The sequence below is a fragment of the Oryza sativa genome, chromosome 2, assembly GCF_034140825.1.
Source record: "Oryza sativa Japonica Group chromosome 2, ASM3414082v1".
NCBI lineage: Eukaryota > Viridiplantae > Streptophyta > Magnoliopsida > Poales > Poaceae > Oryza > Oryza sativa.
The window spans coordinates 4853105-4868882 of NC_089036.1; the positions used below are offsets into that span (position 1 = coordinate 4853105).

Sequence of the window (15778 nt, forward strand, 5' to 3'; positions counted from 1 at the left end):
GGCCTAAGGTAGTGATACAATTAAAATATGTTATATTTGTAATTAGCTGGAAAGATAAGACTGACATGTGTCGTGCAGATGGTTTGCTTCAGGCTGGAACAGATTAGTTTTAAAACCACGTGCATTCACCACCCCCTCTTCTTTTTCTCATTTGGAGAACCGTGGAGCACTGGGGAAGAAATAAATTTGCAGATTGATTCTATCTAGTAAAGGCGAAGATAAAATCAGTAACAATATGGCCAAAGTTCCCTGCCAGCAATTACCACCCAGGAGGCCAGGACAGAATTGAACATAAAAGGTAACAAAAAAAAACAACTACATAGGAGTATATCCTAAAATTATAGCCATCAATATATATTGCTCCTATACTACTAGTAGTACAATGCATGATGTATCCATGTTTCAGTAAATAATTTGACCACTGTATCCAAAGGAGCCAGAAGCTGGGAAAAGATCGAGTAAAACAGTTTCAGAAGAATGGCAGTTCTATACTTCTATACAAGCTTTCTGAACCAATATACTTCTACATTTCATAGCTCTTCAGAAGCTAGCATACAAATAAGGAAAATAATATATAAAATTGTACATTAGGGGAAAAGGGTATGTTAGTGTGCATGCAAGCCTATGTTCAGATATAAGATTCATGGATGTGTCTGAACTCAGAAGAGGACTGAGTTGGCATGCGTCGCAACATGCAATATTGCAAATGAAGTATCACCACATTCAGTTACTGGAGTTGCGACGACTGAGGTAGAAGAACAATGCAGTACATGCGGCTGCTGCATAAGGGAACACGGTCCACATGCCCTGGTTTCAAAGCAAAGCATAATTTGATTAGAAAAGGTAAACAAAGATTTTACTCTCAATTTTTCAGGAGAGGGGAGGAGATTTACCACAGCTGCCGCAACACTTGCGAGTGCAACAACAGGCCGTTCTCTCAGGAAAAACCCAACAGCTAGCTGCAATGAGACATCATTAGTGTCAGCTGTCGTAAATACAGATTGAAGAATTCTTATTCATGTATTTAATTCGATTGATCTGTAAGATGTTTGAATATAACAATGGTGTCAGCCTACAGATTAACAAGGATAAACATTGTATTGTAAGACAAAACATTTTTTTAGTTGCCACAACTGCATTGGAGGAACATAGAAATAATTTGCAGATTGATTCTATCTAGTAAAGGTGAAGATAAAATCAGCAACAATATGGCCAAAGTTCCCTGCCAGCAATTACCACCCAGGAGGCCAGGACAGAATTGAACATAAAAGGTAACAAAAAAAAAACAACTACATAGGAGTATATCCTAAAATTATAGCCATCACGCCAAGTAGTAAGTCTCTATAAAGTTAGATCAAACGTCCTGAGCAAGTGACAACTCAGTAACTTCAGAAGTAACAGAAAATTAAAATCCAAATTACCTGGATAGGAAGAGTAAATAGACAACCACAGCAAACTCCAGCAAAATAACAGTCTGCTGGTATGCCCTGTTTGTAATCGTCAGTTAAAATATCGGGTTTATCAGAAATTTCTGACAGAATCACTGTGAGTGAAGCCTGGGAAAATGACTAACCAATGCGCCAGCTAGAAATCCTGTAGGATTGCGAACCCCAACTGAAAATCGCTCAACTGCACCAAACATCACAGATATTAGTGACTTCTCACTGTCAGTGATTAATGAATGTAACCCACTGGTGTTGTTTCTGGATGCACTAAGTGCAGCACTATAATCTGGCATTTCAGGAAAATGCTCCTTACTCAGATATAAACTCTTGAGAAATTATAATCTCAGATATATACCAAATCCAATTAGGTTGCCATACTTTTGCACCGCACGCGATATGCTTAGTGCTTTCTCCTTCCCAATTCCAATCTAAAAACAGATGTGCAAATTATATCTCATTCAGAGTGAAGAATACTCTTTCAGTCTGTTATTCTTTACCAAAATTATGAAACTATGATATAAGTAAAAATGGCAAATAAATCCCTGCTTTATACCTTGCTGCTTATGTCTTCAGATGCTCTTGTTTGCCTAAAAAGTTTACCTAGATAGAATGGAACCATATCACTAATACAAACGCCCCTGAATGGAAGGATGGGTCAGGTAACAAAAGATGGTCCATGATTAATTGATGATCGATTGACTGACAAAAAGGAACTGTGCACGCACCAGTAAACCCATAACACTGTGGAAATTATATAAGATGCATTCATTGAGAATGAATTAGCAAGAGACTGCCAGGTTCCATCCAAACAAAGGCTGCGTGCTAAAGAAATCCCAACCTACATCAAGAAAAAAAGTAATCATGTTCTTAACATGCAACAATCAATTACGCAGTGAACATAAAAGTTTGCAGTAAGTTATTGAAACTTAGTTGGGCATGGTCACAGTGAAGATGCCAGTACAGAGGACAGACCCAAACATTTAAAGCTTCTTCACTAATAAATAGTCCAAATCCAGCAGCCATGAGCAACCAAAAGTAAACCCACCTGAAGAAATTTATTAGCAATTCGTTATATTTTAAAAAGTTTTGGAAACTCTTTTAGTGTGACTATGGTACATGTGTATATAAATGATTCATTTTACATATTTTTCACCATCCACCATTAATCATCATATATGTTGCAATGGTGCAAGGTGGTAATCTTAGGTAGTTAGGACAAAAAAAAAATCCTTGGTAGTTGGAAATTATCCCCAAAAGCATATGTATCTAGCATGTAGTTTCCACTCACAAATAAATTCACAATCTGATATAACAGCCAAAATTATGGATGCTCATGGAGAATGGAATATTAAAATCCAGGAATCAACAATGTATTTGTCTTTGTCTTACTTCAGCAGCACATATGCATTTTTTTTTTTTTGCCGGGTTAGCACATATGCATTTCAGGAGTAATATGCAACAACACAATGTTTTAACTGTGAGTGAAACAGAAAGATAACCCATAAAATTGTGAAATGCACATACCCTGGAGTATATTCCGGAACAATAACTTTCTTCCCAAACAGCGAAAAAGTATATCCGATGGTCGCTGCCGCATCCGGCGGCGCCGAAGCATCAACAATCTGTGGCAAACTGAAAGATGGACCTGAAGAAGGCTGCCTCATGAAGAGTGAAATCACAGTAGCAGTAGCTGCCACACCCAGAGCAAGTGCCACTTTAGCAAGGAAAGAAGCAGCAGTGCTGCTTGATTTCACTTCCATTGCATCGATTATCTCGCTCTCATCTTCCCCACCACCAGAAGAAGATTCAGCCCCGGAGGCCGATGCCCTTGCAGCGCAGGAATCCATACGGGAGAAATTACGCGAACTGTTTGTATTTGCGAGAATTATCAGATGAGGAATTTCGCAATTGCGCAGATAATTACTGAAAATTCCACCAGGCAATTCAACAATTTAATCCTGATCCTATCAGAAGCGGTTCCACGGAGAGAGAGAGAGAGAAAAAAAAACCCAACCTCGTAATGCGACCGCGAGCGGCGGAACGGCGTGCGCCGGCGGAGAAGGTGGCGCGGCGGCGGAGGCGAGGGAGAGGGAGCGGTGGCGGGGAGCCGAAGCGGCCGGCGACCGTCGCCATGGGAGGAGACGGCGGCGGCGACGGCCGGCGAGAGTGTCTCGGTGTCGCCGCCGTATGTTTGTGTGGCGCCAAGCGGGTTGCTTCGTTGGCACGACCGCACGAGAGGATGATGGGCTAGAAATGGAATATGCCAAGATGCCATCCAATTCGAATTTCATTTTTGTATTTTTTTAAAAATTTAATTATCGGTTTATGAATTTAAGAATACCATATTTAAATCATTTAAATATACGATTAGTGGTCGAAATTTAATAAAAAAATAGAATTTAAAAAAGGTGAATCATGCCCCATCAGTTGCACTAATAAGCTAAAACCAAAGCTAAAATTTAAATTTTAAGTTGAAGATATTTTAAGGCACTTTCTTTTTCAGAATTGTATTTTTAGTTACTAATAACACAATTTTTAAAGGTTTTACTTATGCATTAATTATTATGTCTTAATAAGTTGTTTTGGTTTATTAGGGGATATGGGTAACCGATAATGCTAGAGACAGGTTGGTGCACTGATGAGTGAATTTTACTGTTTTCTTCCATTTTTTTCTGAAGAATTTAAATATTTTGTTAATTGCAAACGATCAAGTTTTGGTGCATTTTTTGATATATATCTCTATCTATCTATGTGCAGGTTCATATACACATATAATCTATTTAGAGAACATTATGTTACACAGTACAAAGTAGGATACGAGGAGAGAAAAACGCAGAGAAAACATCTGTTAGTACAATGCCATCCATCAAGATCGTCGTCAATGGAAGCCATGAGATGGCAGCAGTATCAGAAACAGGGAAGCGACGGCGGCGGCCAGCACACGGCAGCCACCGGCGCCGGCGCTGGATCTCGCCGCCGCCGCCGAGCTGCTGCTGTCGGTGGGCTTCGCCGCCGTCGCCGCCTCTTCCGGTGGGCTGGCAATGGCGACAGGCGGCAACGGCGGGTCCAGCACGTCGCCCGGCTCCAGCACCGGCGCCGGCGGCAGCGCCGGCGGCAGCGCCCCCGGCGCTGCCAGGTGCACCAGCGCGCCGGCGTCCGCCGGCAGGATCGCGTAGCTCAGGTTCAGGCTCAGATCGCTGCACGGACTCCCTGCAATTCACACAGAGAAGTTAAAATTTAGAGCAAATTTCATCAAACCCCATATTTTTATAATATCGAAGTTGCATAAAATCCTGAGCATTATGGCCAGTGGCACATAGCCTCATCTATTTATTTTGACAAAATCCCACGCCTATACATATTTGGTAAATATTTACTTACCGTTTCAAAACATGTAATGCATATGAAACTTTTAGTTTTTTATTTCTTCATTAAGTTTGTCGGTTTAACTCTTCACTACTTTGAAAAGTATTATTTCAGATGTATTGAAATCAATTGAAATTCGAATCAAGGTGGGAATTTTTAAAACATTAGACCATAAAATCTCTTATGTTTTACAAGTCATAATACCTACGATTTTCTGTAACTTTGATCATAAAACGTGAGGCTTTATAAAATTTACTTTTAAGATGATTAATTTATATTAATTTCTTGAGCTGAAAAACTAGTTCTAGTTGGTGTCTATGGCTTTGTGGGAGGTACCCCTTCCATTTCAGATTATAAGCCGTTTTGACTTTGGCCAAAATTAAACTACTTCAAGCTTTGACTAAGTTTGTAGACAAATATACTAATATTTACAATACTAAATTAGTTTCATTAAATCTATAATTAGATATATTTTCATATATATTTATTTTTGGATGAAAATGTACTTGAAGTAATTTGACTTTAACCAAATTAAAACGACTTAGGGCCTGTTTAGTTCCCCAAAATTTTTTCCTAAAAACATCACATCGAATCTTTGGACGTATATATAAAGCATTAAATATAGATAAAAAGAAAAACTAATTGTACAGTTTGCATGTAAATCGCGAGACGAATCTTTTGAGCCTAATTAGGTCATGATTAGCCATAAGTGCTACAGTAACCCACATATACTAATAATGGATTAATTAGGCTAAAAAAATTCGTCTCACGATTTCCAGGTGAGTTATGAAATTAGTTTTTTCATTCGTGCCCTTATAATCTGAAACGAAACGGGGAGTAGGAGATTGTTGCTTACGGAAGTAGGTGGCGGCGGTGGCGGGGTACTCGGTGATGAGGCCGTCGGCCATGACGTGGAAGGCGTAGGTGGCGATCTCGATGATGGGGTCGGCCCAGTAGTCGAATCCGAGGTTCATGAACTCGTTCCGGAGCACGCCGACGTAGACGGTGAGGTTGGCGGCGTGCATCCGGTCGGCGACGTCGGTGAACCGCGTGAGGAAGAAGCCGTTCACCTGCGCGATCGACCCGCGGCCGACGGTCACCGCCGTCGCGAACTGCTTGATCTCCTCCACCGACGGCGCCGACGCGTCGCTGATCGTCTCGTCCACCATCAGCACCCGCCTGAACGCCGGGAACTTCTTGAACGCCGCCAGCACCGACGTGTCGTCCGACACCACCATCAGCTCCGGCAGGTGCCCGCCCTCCTTGTCGTAGCTCGCGTTCGCCAGCGCCCCCGACACGGCATCCACCAGCCCGAGGCCTCGCTTCGCGAGGAACGATGCGTGCTGCGTTCAATATCACAATTCATCAATCACAAAAAAAAAAAAAAAATTGCTCAGCCTCAGCTCAACCATGATGATGAGATGGATTCAGGTTGAGAAGAGAAGCATGGTGATTGTTTGTGTACCTCCATCTCGACCATGATGCCAGAGACATTGGTGGCCTTGGCCAAGTCTAGGAATTCAGGCAATGTCACGAACTTGCCGGCGTTCTTCGCGGCGGGGTTCCTCTTCAGGCCTGCCTGGGTGTACGGACCAAGAAGATCGGCTGACGAAATTGATCGGACAAACAAAACAAAAGAGCAAGATGTTTAGTGAATGAATATGTGATCATCTTGGATGAAATAACGCATGAAAAAGAAGATTTCAGGTGCTCATTATTACGTTTTAATGTTTGGATTTCGCTCCATGTGAGATCAAAGGAGAAGATGCCCGACTTGTTCTGAATTTCACTGACAGTGGAGATTTTGGTCATGAAACTGGTGGACGCCGTCGTGCTGGTGCTGAGGTCTGCAGATGGCTGGCAGAAGGCCACGCCGTCTTTCGACATCCGGACCGCGCAATCGATGATGTCGGCGCCGTCTTTCACCGCCTGCTGATATGCGAGGTCAGTGCTGCCCGGGTAGACGCCGCTCGCGCCATTGTGGGTTATGATCAGTGGCCTGCCTCCATCTGATCGAATTAGAGAAATCAGTGCAAATGTAGGAATGGTGGTAACTTATAGCTTGACAATATGTGACGGTGAACAGTAAAAGTATTTTGCAACTTACCACCACCAGGAGGAGGAAGAGGATTGCCCTTGGTATTTGCCAAACACGCTGCAAAAGATCATCAAAATGATGCTGTTATTGATGAATAATACAGTATGACAATTTTCATTCTTTCATCAGTAAAATTTCTGCATATGTTCTTCTTACCAACAGCTCCTGATGCAGTGGGAGGGAAATCCGTTATCACGCCGTCGACAGAGAAGTTTGCATTGCCAATGTACTGCAAGTACTCTGCACTGGGATCAAAGCTGTAGTTGTAACTCATGGAGACATCATTGGCAAATCCAGAGGCAAAAACTTCAAGCCCAAGGGCATGTGCATCCTTGACCAAACTAGTAGGCAGCCGCAGATACTGGTCCTTGCCCAATGGCCAAATGTATTCCTTGGGGACAAGAATCCCTGATGCAAAGGCCTTGACGGATTTCAGGTCTTTCAGGATCTCTCCATACGTTTTCTTGGTGGTATGCTCAGCGACGTCTTCTCTAAGAAACCGGAAAATTAGCTTGGTGTTGCTTTTCTTGAGCTTAGCACCCACGTTTTTCAAGAATCCAATTTCTGGTGAGGAGATGTAAGCGACACTAAAATCTTTTGGTAATCCTAATATGTAATCTTCGGCACTTAATTTGTGCTCCTGGAGAAATAAAGCATACTGAAAGCAAAAAAAAAAAAGTTAAAAAAGAACTTGTGTTAGAGAGACAATATAGCGTACTAAGAAAAGTGCCTCAGTAAGTCTGTGGGTAATAGTGAAATAAAAATTACCTCTACATTAACCCATAAATGTGGGGGCTTGAGTCCGACAAGATCTTCAAGGGTAAACATTCCCATGGCTCCATCAAATGTGCTTGGGCGAGAAAAGATGTCCTGGATCACTGAGGGATGATCAAATCACAGAATAACAAGTCAGAGAAAAGTTGCAGCAAAAAAAAAAATTATAGCTTCAGAATTTGCTACAAGCTGCTATGTGGCGAACCACCTCCAAGGCTCCATTCCAACCTTATCTATTCAAAATACATAAGAAAATTATGAATCATTCATATATTTTTATATTTTGAAATTGACTTCATTCATGGAGCACAAATAAAAAAAATGAATTTTTATTTAAAGACTGTATGCAATGTTTCACTTTGAAGACTGAAATTACTCAGTTTTTTTTTCTGCTTACATGTGACATTCTGATACAGCTCGTCTGCGGTGAAATCCAAAGCAAACCACCCATGGATTTCCTCTCCATTCACCTTGTATGTCTTGGCCCTCTTAGGGAAGGCTTCGGCGATAAGCGTCGAGTTCTCTAATGTCAATCCAGTTTTGCAGAAGCCCAAACCATCACTGGACAATTGCAGATCACAGTACAGAACCACATCATGCAAGCTACTCGACATTGCAAACTGGTACGAGAACTGGCTTGAATCAGGAAACAAGCCGGAGAACCCTCCACGAGCAATGACAAGAGGACGCTGACCTGTAGGACACCACCACAAAGATTAGCAAATCAAAATGCTTGATCAGGTGAAACAACAATCTTTCCAATTGAAAAAAAAAACAGCAAAGAGAACAAGAAGATGTTTACCTCCAAGAGTCTGCCATTTCTGTACTGGATCTTTCAAAGCCGCATGGGCTCCATGAAAAAGTAGGAGGATCAAGAACATGTGAGGATATCTTTCTCCCATTTGGACAGGAGGAGCACCCTGCATCACATAATATTTTTGTGAACTAATCAAACAGCGGAGAAGATTAAACAATATTGGAGTAAAAAAAACTATACCAAAACAAATGTACAAAGAAACCGCTGAAGGATCATACATGCAAATCAAAGGTGAAAGATAACCTCTCATCAAACTTATTTCTTTTTCAGAGCAGAGAACTTCAAATTTAAATTCATGCAAATCAAAGGCGAAAGATAACTTCTCATCAAACTTATCTTTTTTTTCAGAACAGATAACTTCAAATTTAATTTTGCAGAGCAACATGCTCGAGAAAAAAAAAGATACATACCTCACATGAAACTGCAATAACACAATTGAGAAAAGACGTTCTCCAGCCCCACCAAGCCGAGGCCACAAGATGTCTATATCAGATTGTGGAGAGGAGGCAAAAGAGGAGGTGTCCCGGCAAGGGTGCGAACGGAGCTTCTAAAATTAGGTGGCGCTCCTAAACGACGGCCACCTTTCATCAGTCTTAATTTAGAGCGTCAGCTCGTGTGATTTCCCAAGAAACTGGAACCATTTTTGCAGAGATGAAAGAAACTGCATACTTTTGGTAGTTTAATTTTTTTTATGGGATCATGAAATAAAACTGACCAATTTATTTGTACTGTATTAGTGTAACTGCTTGTCTGCTGCAGTAACAGCAGTGGCGGCTTTGAATGGAGTTAGAACCGCCCTCATGGGAGATCTCCCGCCATCGCCATGGATGCATAGAATGCGAGATGGGAAAGCTGAAAAAAATACTAACGAAAATTGAGACGGAATATATATTTTATAAAAAAAAAGAGCCTAAAGTTGTCTCCTTGGTTTTTAGATGATGCATCCCGAGAGCCAGCCAATGATGGTACATCTAGGCTTTGTTTGGCAAATGCGATTGGGAAATAATATCCCATCCTCCAAAGTGCAATATTGCATCCTAGCCATCCATTATTCACACATCATTTAATTCTAATTTAATCCTAGCCATTCATCTATTCCCCTTTCCCAATCCCACCTCCCATATCCCATTTGCCAAACACATCCCTAAGACATGTAGAAGCGATGTAGATGCCTCATATATGATCCAATGGTACAGTTCTTAATTAGTTTCATCTAACGGTCCTTACTATTTTAGGTGATGTGGCTCATTCTCCTTTGAGATCGATAGCTTGTTGCTTTCACCTAGTGGATACCGTGCGCGTTGCAACGGGATTTTGGAACTTATTTACTTATGAACATTGCTCGAATGGCTGGTATATTGTACGTAGTTAACATTGCTCGAATGGCTGGTATATTGTACGTAGTTTGATCTAATAGCTAACATAATTTGATGGCGTGGCTAATCATGAAAGCTTGTTTATTTTATAGCAATAAATATAGTTAATAGGTTGTAACTTATATATTTGCTCCAAAATCCACCAGCAGCATGGCACATAGGAAAATAATGTGAGAGCTAAACAGTAAAAGTAAACGCACCAATGAACAGAGATGAGAGAGAGAACGATATAATGATGGAAAAATGTACATGATACAAACTAATAAAAAGGGCAAGAATTAGATACCGCATATGAATCCCTGTGTCCAACTCAAGCACATAATCACAAAAAAACAATTGATCCAAAAAGAAGGAACTGGTATACAAAAGTTTCATTCAAAATAGCATGTCCTCATTCTAACTTTAAGGTAAAAATGATCAACTAATTTTAAGGCCAAAGCTACCTTTGGGGATGCTTATGCTCTAGGCTTCACGGACAATTGGTGATAAAAAACAGGGAAGATGTCCATGATCGTATTGGGGGAGTGAGTACAGAATCCAACAAAAAAAAATATCCACACAATGCAACCTGCAAGCAACAACAATGTAGTTATTTTGTTGAACACATGGTACACATAAGAATATAAGATTAGCGGCGTGCATGCTGGTGTTAAACAGAAGGAGATCCACTAACTATAATCTGCAACTGTGGCTGAAGATAGTCAGGTTGGCACTTAGTTTCATGGGGTGAGATAATTAGATGGGAACCCATAAGGAAGAGGAAGGAGTAATCTTGCTGTAATCAACATGTGTGTGGACGAAAGAGAAGCAATGCGAGGAAGAGGGAGTTCATCAGAAAAGAGGAATGTGGCTTTACATATACTACTAAGATAGTTTGAGAGAGCACGCTTACAATAGTTACAAAGAGCTAGAATTAATGGGGTTAATTAATGACACAAGAACGGTTGCTATTCTATTCTTATTGATGGTAGCAGTTTCTCAATAAGGCTGTTCTTTCAGTTCTCGACTCATCTCTTTTCCATGTGTACGTTTTTAAAACTGCTAAACGGTACATATTTTATAAAAAAAATTATAGGAAAATTTCTTTAAAAAATTATATTAATCCATTTTCAAGTTTTTATAGCTAATACTTAGTTAATAATGCGTTAATCTATCGCTTCGTTTTACGTGCAGAGAGGTTTAGGAACCCCTCCAAAAGAACACAGTCTAAGTGATTTGAATTTGCATGGTTGTTGCACTGCGCTGAAGGTGAAATGAACATGGCATATAAGAAATTGACCATCTCATATTACATTTTGAGTCTACTCTAATTAAACGTTTGCACTTGGCTATGCACAAACCCAGCCAGACGACAACTTTGATCCTACAGGTGTAAAAAGTTGATGATTAGGCTTAGGCCCTGTTTGTTTCAACTTAAGATTATTAAATCAGATTACTCTAAACTGGATTATAATAAGCTGATATAAAATAAGCTATGTGTTGTTTGTTTCTCTGGATTATTAGAGACATCTAAGGGTAGTGGGTCTTTAGCCACTCAATAATCTGGAAAAAGCTCCTCTAGAGGAGATTATTGGATTATAGTAATCTGGCTTATAGATTATAATAATCTAGTATAATAATCTACTTATTTGTTTCAGCTTACTCCTAATAATCTAGATTATAATAATCTTAAGCTGAATCAAACAGGGCCTTAATGTGGAGGCTGCTTTATAGGAGGTAATGCTTATAGTGGGTTTCAACTATATTTATACTCGAGGAAGAAAGGATTAGCGGTTTACAAGCTAGCACTGCACCTTGCCCTAATCCTATCTTACTATAAAGTTATCCCCACTAACTCCTTAAGCTTAACATGCAAAGATGCCACATCATCATCCACTAATTAACAAGATGCCACATCATCATCCACTACCAATCATCACATTTAAATATCATGCAAACATGTTATATCTTTATAGTTTTTATAATTTAAGAGCTTTCAAATACAAACATGTTAAATTATCATCCAACATAATTTACATAATGTTTCAATATATATCTTTATTATGTTTTATGATATCCTATATAGTTTTATAGTTCATCCTCATTTAGTTAGTGCTTAAATGATTAATCTATGGTCCAAATTATCTTTATCATTTTTTCCTCTAATTAAGTCATATCACATCAATTGTTTTTAGCCTTTAGATGATTAATCTACTTTCCAAACCATCTCCTTATTTTTCTTCTTCCAAAAAGTCATACCACCTTACTCTTTACGTTTGAATCACCATTGTACATACTATTTAAATTTAAATTATCATAAACCACATTAACTTACTTAATCTGATGTTATCTAGCTATCTTACAACAGGTTATTTTTTTTTATTGTTATCATACTAAATTTCCCGCAGCAATGCGCGAGGTTTCACCTATTTTTTTACCACTTCTTTACCACTGCACCCCATTGTCCAAATCAGTGCCACGAGATACGATATCAGGAAGGCAGTAACAATGATTGAACACATTTTTCGTTGATAGTTAAGAAATTCGTAGGAAGTGCCAGTAATAATGATCTAGAAAGCATTAAGCATCACTGCCATAAAATTCACAAGTTTGTAAGATAACATAGCATGTCAAACATCACACAGGAAACAGTACCAGTAAATTTCATAGAGCTCCCCAGCATTAATCGATATTTAGAACAACAATTCAGTATACGGCAGGAGTCATGATTTTACATGCCCGTGCTTCGAACTGTCCAACATTCGCTCTCTTTCCTGCATCCCAGCCTTTGAAGACCTTCATCTAGACCCCATTGAGAGTGATCACAATTTTCCGGGAGGAAGCATTGTCACGATGTTCACAGAGCCATATACCCTACACAAAATAAGTCCATGAAATAAGTGCTCAAAATTTAAGAAGTGTGCTCTATGATCTAGACGGGTTTTATAATTAGTTATTTTGCTAGGTTACAGCTTTGCACCGGATATTATCACTGAAACTATGCCTGAATATGGGATACAAAGCACCGCATTGCCTTAAAAGATAAGTTTAAACTCGCGTGCAACATAATCAACACAAATTTCACATGCACGATTGCATGGTCTCCTAAAACTTCATGACAACTTTTTATCTCCTGTATATAGATTCGAGAACTTCATGATGAACTTAAGGTCGCTATATAAAACAACGAAACATTTAGTACTTCAGGTTTAACCTAGTGGCTAAAGTGGTACTTGTTAGGCTCTCAAACCATAGAGACAAGTTTATTTGGAAAGTTAACAAAACCAGAATATTTTCGGTTAGCTCCATGTATAAATGATTATGTATGAGGATGTAGTGCCAAGGAAGGATTTAATTTGGAAGCTTAGAATTCATTTGAAAAACAAAATCTTCCTCTGGTATTTAAAGAAGGGAGTGATTCTCACGAAGGACAATCTAACAAAAAGAAATTGGAAGGGCAGCACTAAGTGTTGTTTTTGTAACCACAATGAGACGATACAACATCTCTTCTTTGATTTTCATGTGGCTAGATTTGTTTGGAGTACCCTTTTTATAACATTTGGGATAAATCCGTCTAACAATGTTTCTAATATGTTTGGGATTTGGCTAAAGGGTTTACAATCTAGGCTAAAGCACCAAATCTTTATAGGGATTGCGGCGTTGTTGTGGGCAATGTGGATTTGCAGAAATGATGTGGTCTTCGACGGCTCCAATTTTAACTCTTACTTGCAGGTTATTTTCAGGGGGACATACTGGGCTCGACAATGGTTCTTATTGTGTAAAGAAGATGAGCGTGATGTGATGAATGAAGGATGCAAACTGTTAGAGACATCTGTCATGCATTTCTTTGGTAAAGATGGATGGAACATGAGAAAGCGGTTAAAGGAGTTATGTGGTCGTTGGTTTGTTTGGGAAGTCTTTTCACTTTGAAAGGCTTTGGAGTCTTTGTGCTCTTTTAGTTTTATAAATTCCCATTATCTAAAAATTTAGTACTGCAGGTTGACAACAAAATAACCAGAAAATAAAGGATAGTCAATTGTGAAAATGATATCCTATATGTTTCTATTACCTGCCAAGTGCCCATATTGAGATGCCCATCAGTTATAGGGATCCTGAAGCAATGCAAAAGAAGAATCTAATTTAATATTTTGTTGGCTCACTTGGGAGAAAATTGACATGGGGAAAAGAATGTAGGGATTAGGGAACACATACGTCAGGGCACAACCAAACATTGATGATTTAATATGTGCTGGCATGTCATCAGGTCCTGCAATTTGAACAGCACAGTTATGACTATTGACTAATATGGCCTGATCTGAAGAATAGTACAGTCTTGACTCTTAACAAATCAAAAAACCGTATGCTAGAGCAATTTAATACCATCTGCTACTAGTTCAGTACAGCCTAACTGGATACCAAAAGTAACCTCTTGTTTCTCAAAAAAAAAAAAAGGAAGTAACCACTTAAATAACCTTCTAGAGTGTGCTTCCAAGGAGCAGATCGGCCCTGAAAATAGTGAACACACAATGAAGTGGCTCTTACATGATCCCTTGTTTGATCATGATCAAAGACAAGACAAATTGCAACCACTGACCTCTGGTACAATTCGGTTAAGGAAAGTTTCGGTGTCAGCTTGTACATCGGAGTCATAGTTCTCATTGATGGTTAGGGAAGCGCTTGTGTGCTGCACTGTATAGTGAAAAAAAAATCAATACTACAATCGTACATTCGTACATTGAAAACATGTGTTTACTTGGACATGCTTATCAGCTTACGAACATGCATATAATTGACATTGTCATTACTTTAAAGAAAATGAGGATGGTCTATTTTCTTATGATGCCATTAATTGATGTTGAACTTATATTACTTCCTTGTATAAATTGGTTCACACGGATTCAAAACGATTCCAGTCAACCACAAATTTATTCTCTCAAGTCAATCCCATGCACAAGATAAAAACAAGTTTTTAACATATCATCATATCAGAATAGTTTGCTAAAACCCTCGCAATAATTAAATCCCACTTAGGCCATATTCGGTTAATCCCTAAGAGAGAGGGAGGGATTGGAGGGGAATAACTTCACACCCCCTCAATCCCCTTCAAACCGAACAAGGCCTGACGGATCTGAACAAGCACGCATCACATCAGCATCAGCATGTTCAGGGGAATTTACCTACACCGTATGCGGTTATCCATAAAGTACTTTCAGAAAATTGCCTAGCACAGCAATCGATCAACAACAAAATCGAGCTATCTAAGCAAGAGCGATGATGAATGAATGAACCGATCATGAGTTGAGTTGAGTGTGTGCATCTACATACAGAACAGATGCGCCAAGCCGCACTTGAACCCGGACAGGTCGCCCTCAATCTCCCTCAGAATCTGCAAAAGGTCTCAGTCAAGCAAAGCGCTGGAGCAAAGAGATGTACGGACATGGCGACGGGGAGGGAGGGAGAGACCTTGGGGGTGATGAGGTGGCATCCCCGGCGCTGGGCGGGGATGACGATTGTCTTCTGCGCCCACTTGGCGGCCATGGAGGAGTGCGCCGCGGGCGGGCCGGCGACGGCCAGGCCAGGGGATGCGACCGGACGGCGCGCAACGGCGGCGGCGGGTTGTTTCGCAGTCGCCGGCGGGGAGCAGCGAGCGAGCGGTAATGGACTGGTGGTGGTGGTGGTGGGCCCCGCGCTCTGGAAGCTTCGGATGGGTGAATGCCAACGCACTAGCATTCGAGGCCGTCGGATGGATGATCAACGCTTCACAGAATTCCTGGAGAAAGGTGCGGAAAAAGAAAAATACTAAAATGAGTAAATTTCACGGGATTCCTGTATGTTTAAATCCTTAGCTCTAATTTTATATTTGAGTTATAAATGTTCACATTTTGTGATTAGGATCCCGTTTGTTTCTACTGAAAAAGTGGAT

General features: G+C 40.1%; 3 protein-coding genes across 6 annotated transcripts; all 3 read right to left on the minus strand.

The window, feature by feature from the left end:
- Positions 1–328: 328 nt before the first annotated feature.
- LOC112936071 (uncharacterized) lies at positions 329–3670 on the minus strand. Of its 3 annotated transcripts, none has more exons than XR_003240835.2 (10): positions 3460–3670; positions 2970–3368; positions 2418–2490; positions 2171–2283; positions 1999–2083; positions 1759–1873; positions 1574–1629; positions 1422–1487; positions 894–959; positions 329–807 (listed from the first exon to the last, which is right to left on the minus strand). XR_003240835.2 is itself a non-coding variant. In XM_026023316.2 (10 exons), exons 1-10 carry the CDS (start codon positions 3576–3578, stop codon positions 724–726), a joined length of 1077 nt encoding a protein of 358 aa, XP_025879101.1. In that variant the 5' UTR covers positions 3579–3670; the 3' UTR covers positions 329–723. The 3 variants fall into 3 exon arrangements, 2 of the variants coding, with proteins under 2 accessions (XP_025879101.1, XP_066163293.1); XM_026023316.2 differs by having other exon boundaries at positions 1801–1873; positions 2970–3311; XM_066307196.1 differs by having other exon boundaries at positions 1801–1873.
- Positions 3671–4207: 537 nt separating this feature from the next.
- LOC4328548 (glycerophosphodiester phosphodiesterase GDPDL7) lies at positions 4208–9053 on the minus strand. The gene is made up of 10 exons (XM_026023315.2): positions 8911–9053; positions 8486–8603; positions 8081–8377; positions 7678–7787; positions 7066–7567; positions 6919–6966; positions 6533–6820; positions 6277–6416; positions 5668–6154; positions 4208–4655 (listed from the first exon to the last, which is right to left on the minus strand). The coding sequence occupies exons 2-10, from the start codon at positions 8583–8585 to the stop codon at positions 4324–4326; spliced, it is 2304 nt and encodes a 767-aa protein (XP_025879100.1). The 5' UTR covers positions 8586–8603; positions 8911–9053; the 3' UTR covers positions 4208–4323.
- A 3368-nt stretch (positions 9054–12421) lies between these two features.
- Positions 12422–15539, minus strand: LOC112936001 (uncharacterized). Of its 2 annotated transcripts, XM_026023317.2 has the most exons (7): positions 15319–15539; positions 15181–15241; positions 14450–14544; positions 14328–14361; positions 14068–14122; positions 13925–13967; positions 12422–12729 (listed from the first exon to the last, which is right to left on the minus strand). In XM_026023317.2, exons 1-7 carry the CDS (start codon positions 15391–15393, stop codon positions 12658–12660), a joined length of 435 nt encoding a protein of 144 aa, XP_025879102.1. In that variant the 5' UTR covers positions 15394–15539; the 3' UTR covers positions 12422–12657. The 2 variants fall into 2 exon arrangements, with proteins under 2 accessions (XP_025879102.1, XP_066163294.1); XM_066307197.1 differs by lacking the exon at positions 14328–14361 and having other exon boundaries at positions 14068–14155; positions 14446–14544.
- Between the last annotated feature and the right edge of the window lie 239 nt (positions 15540–15778).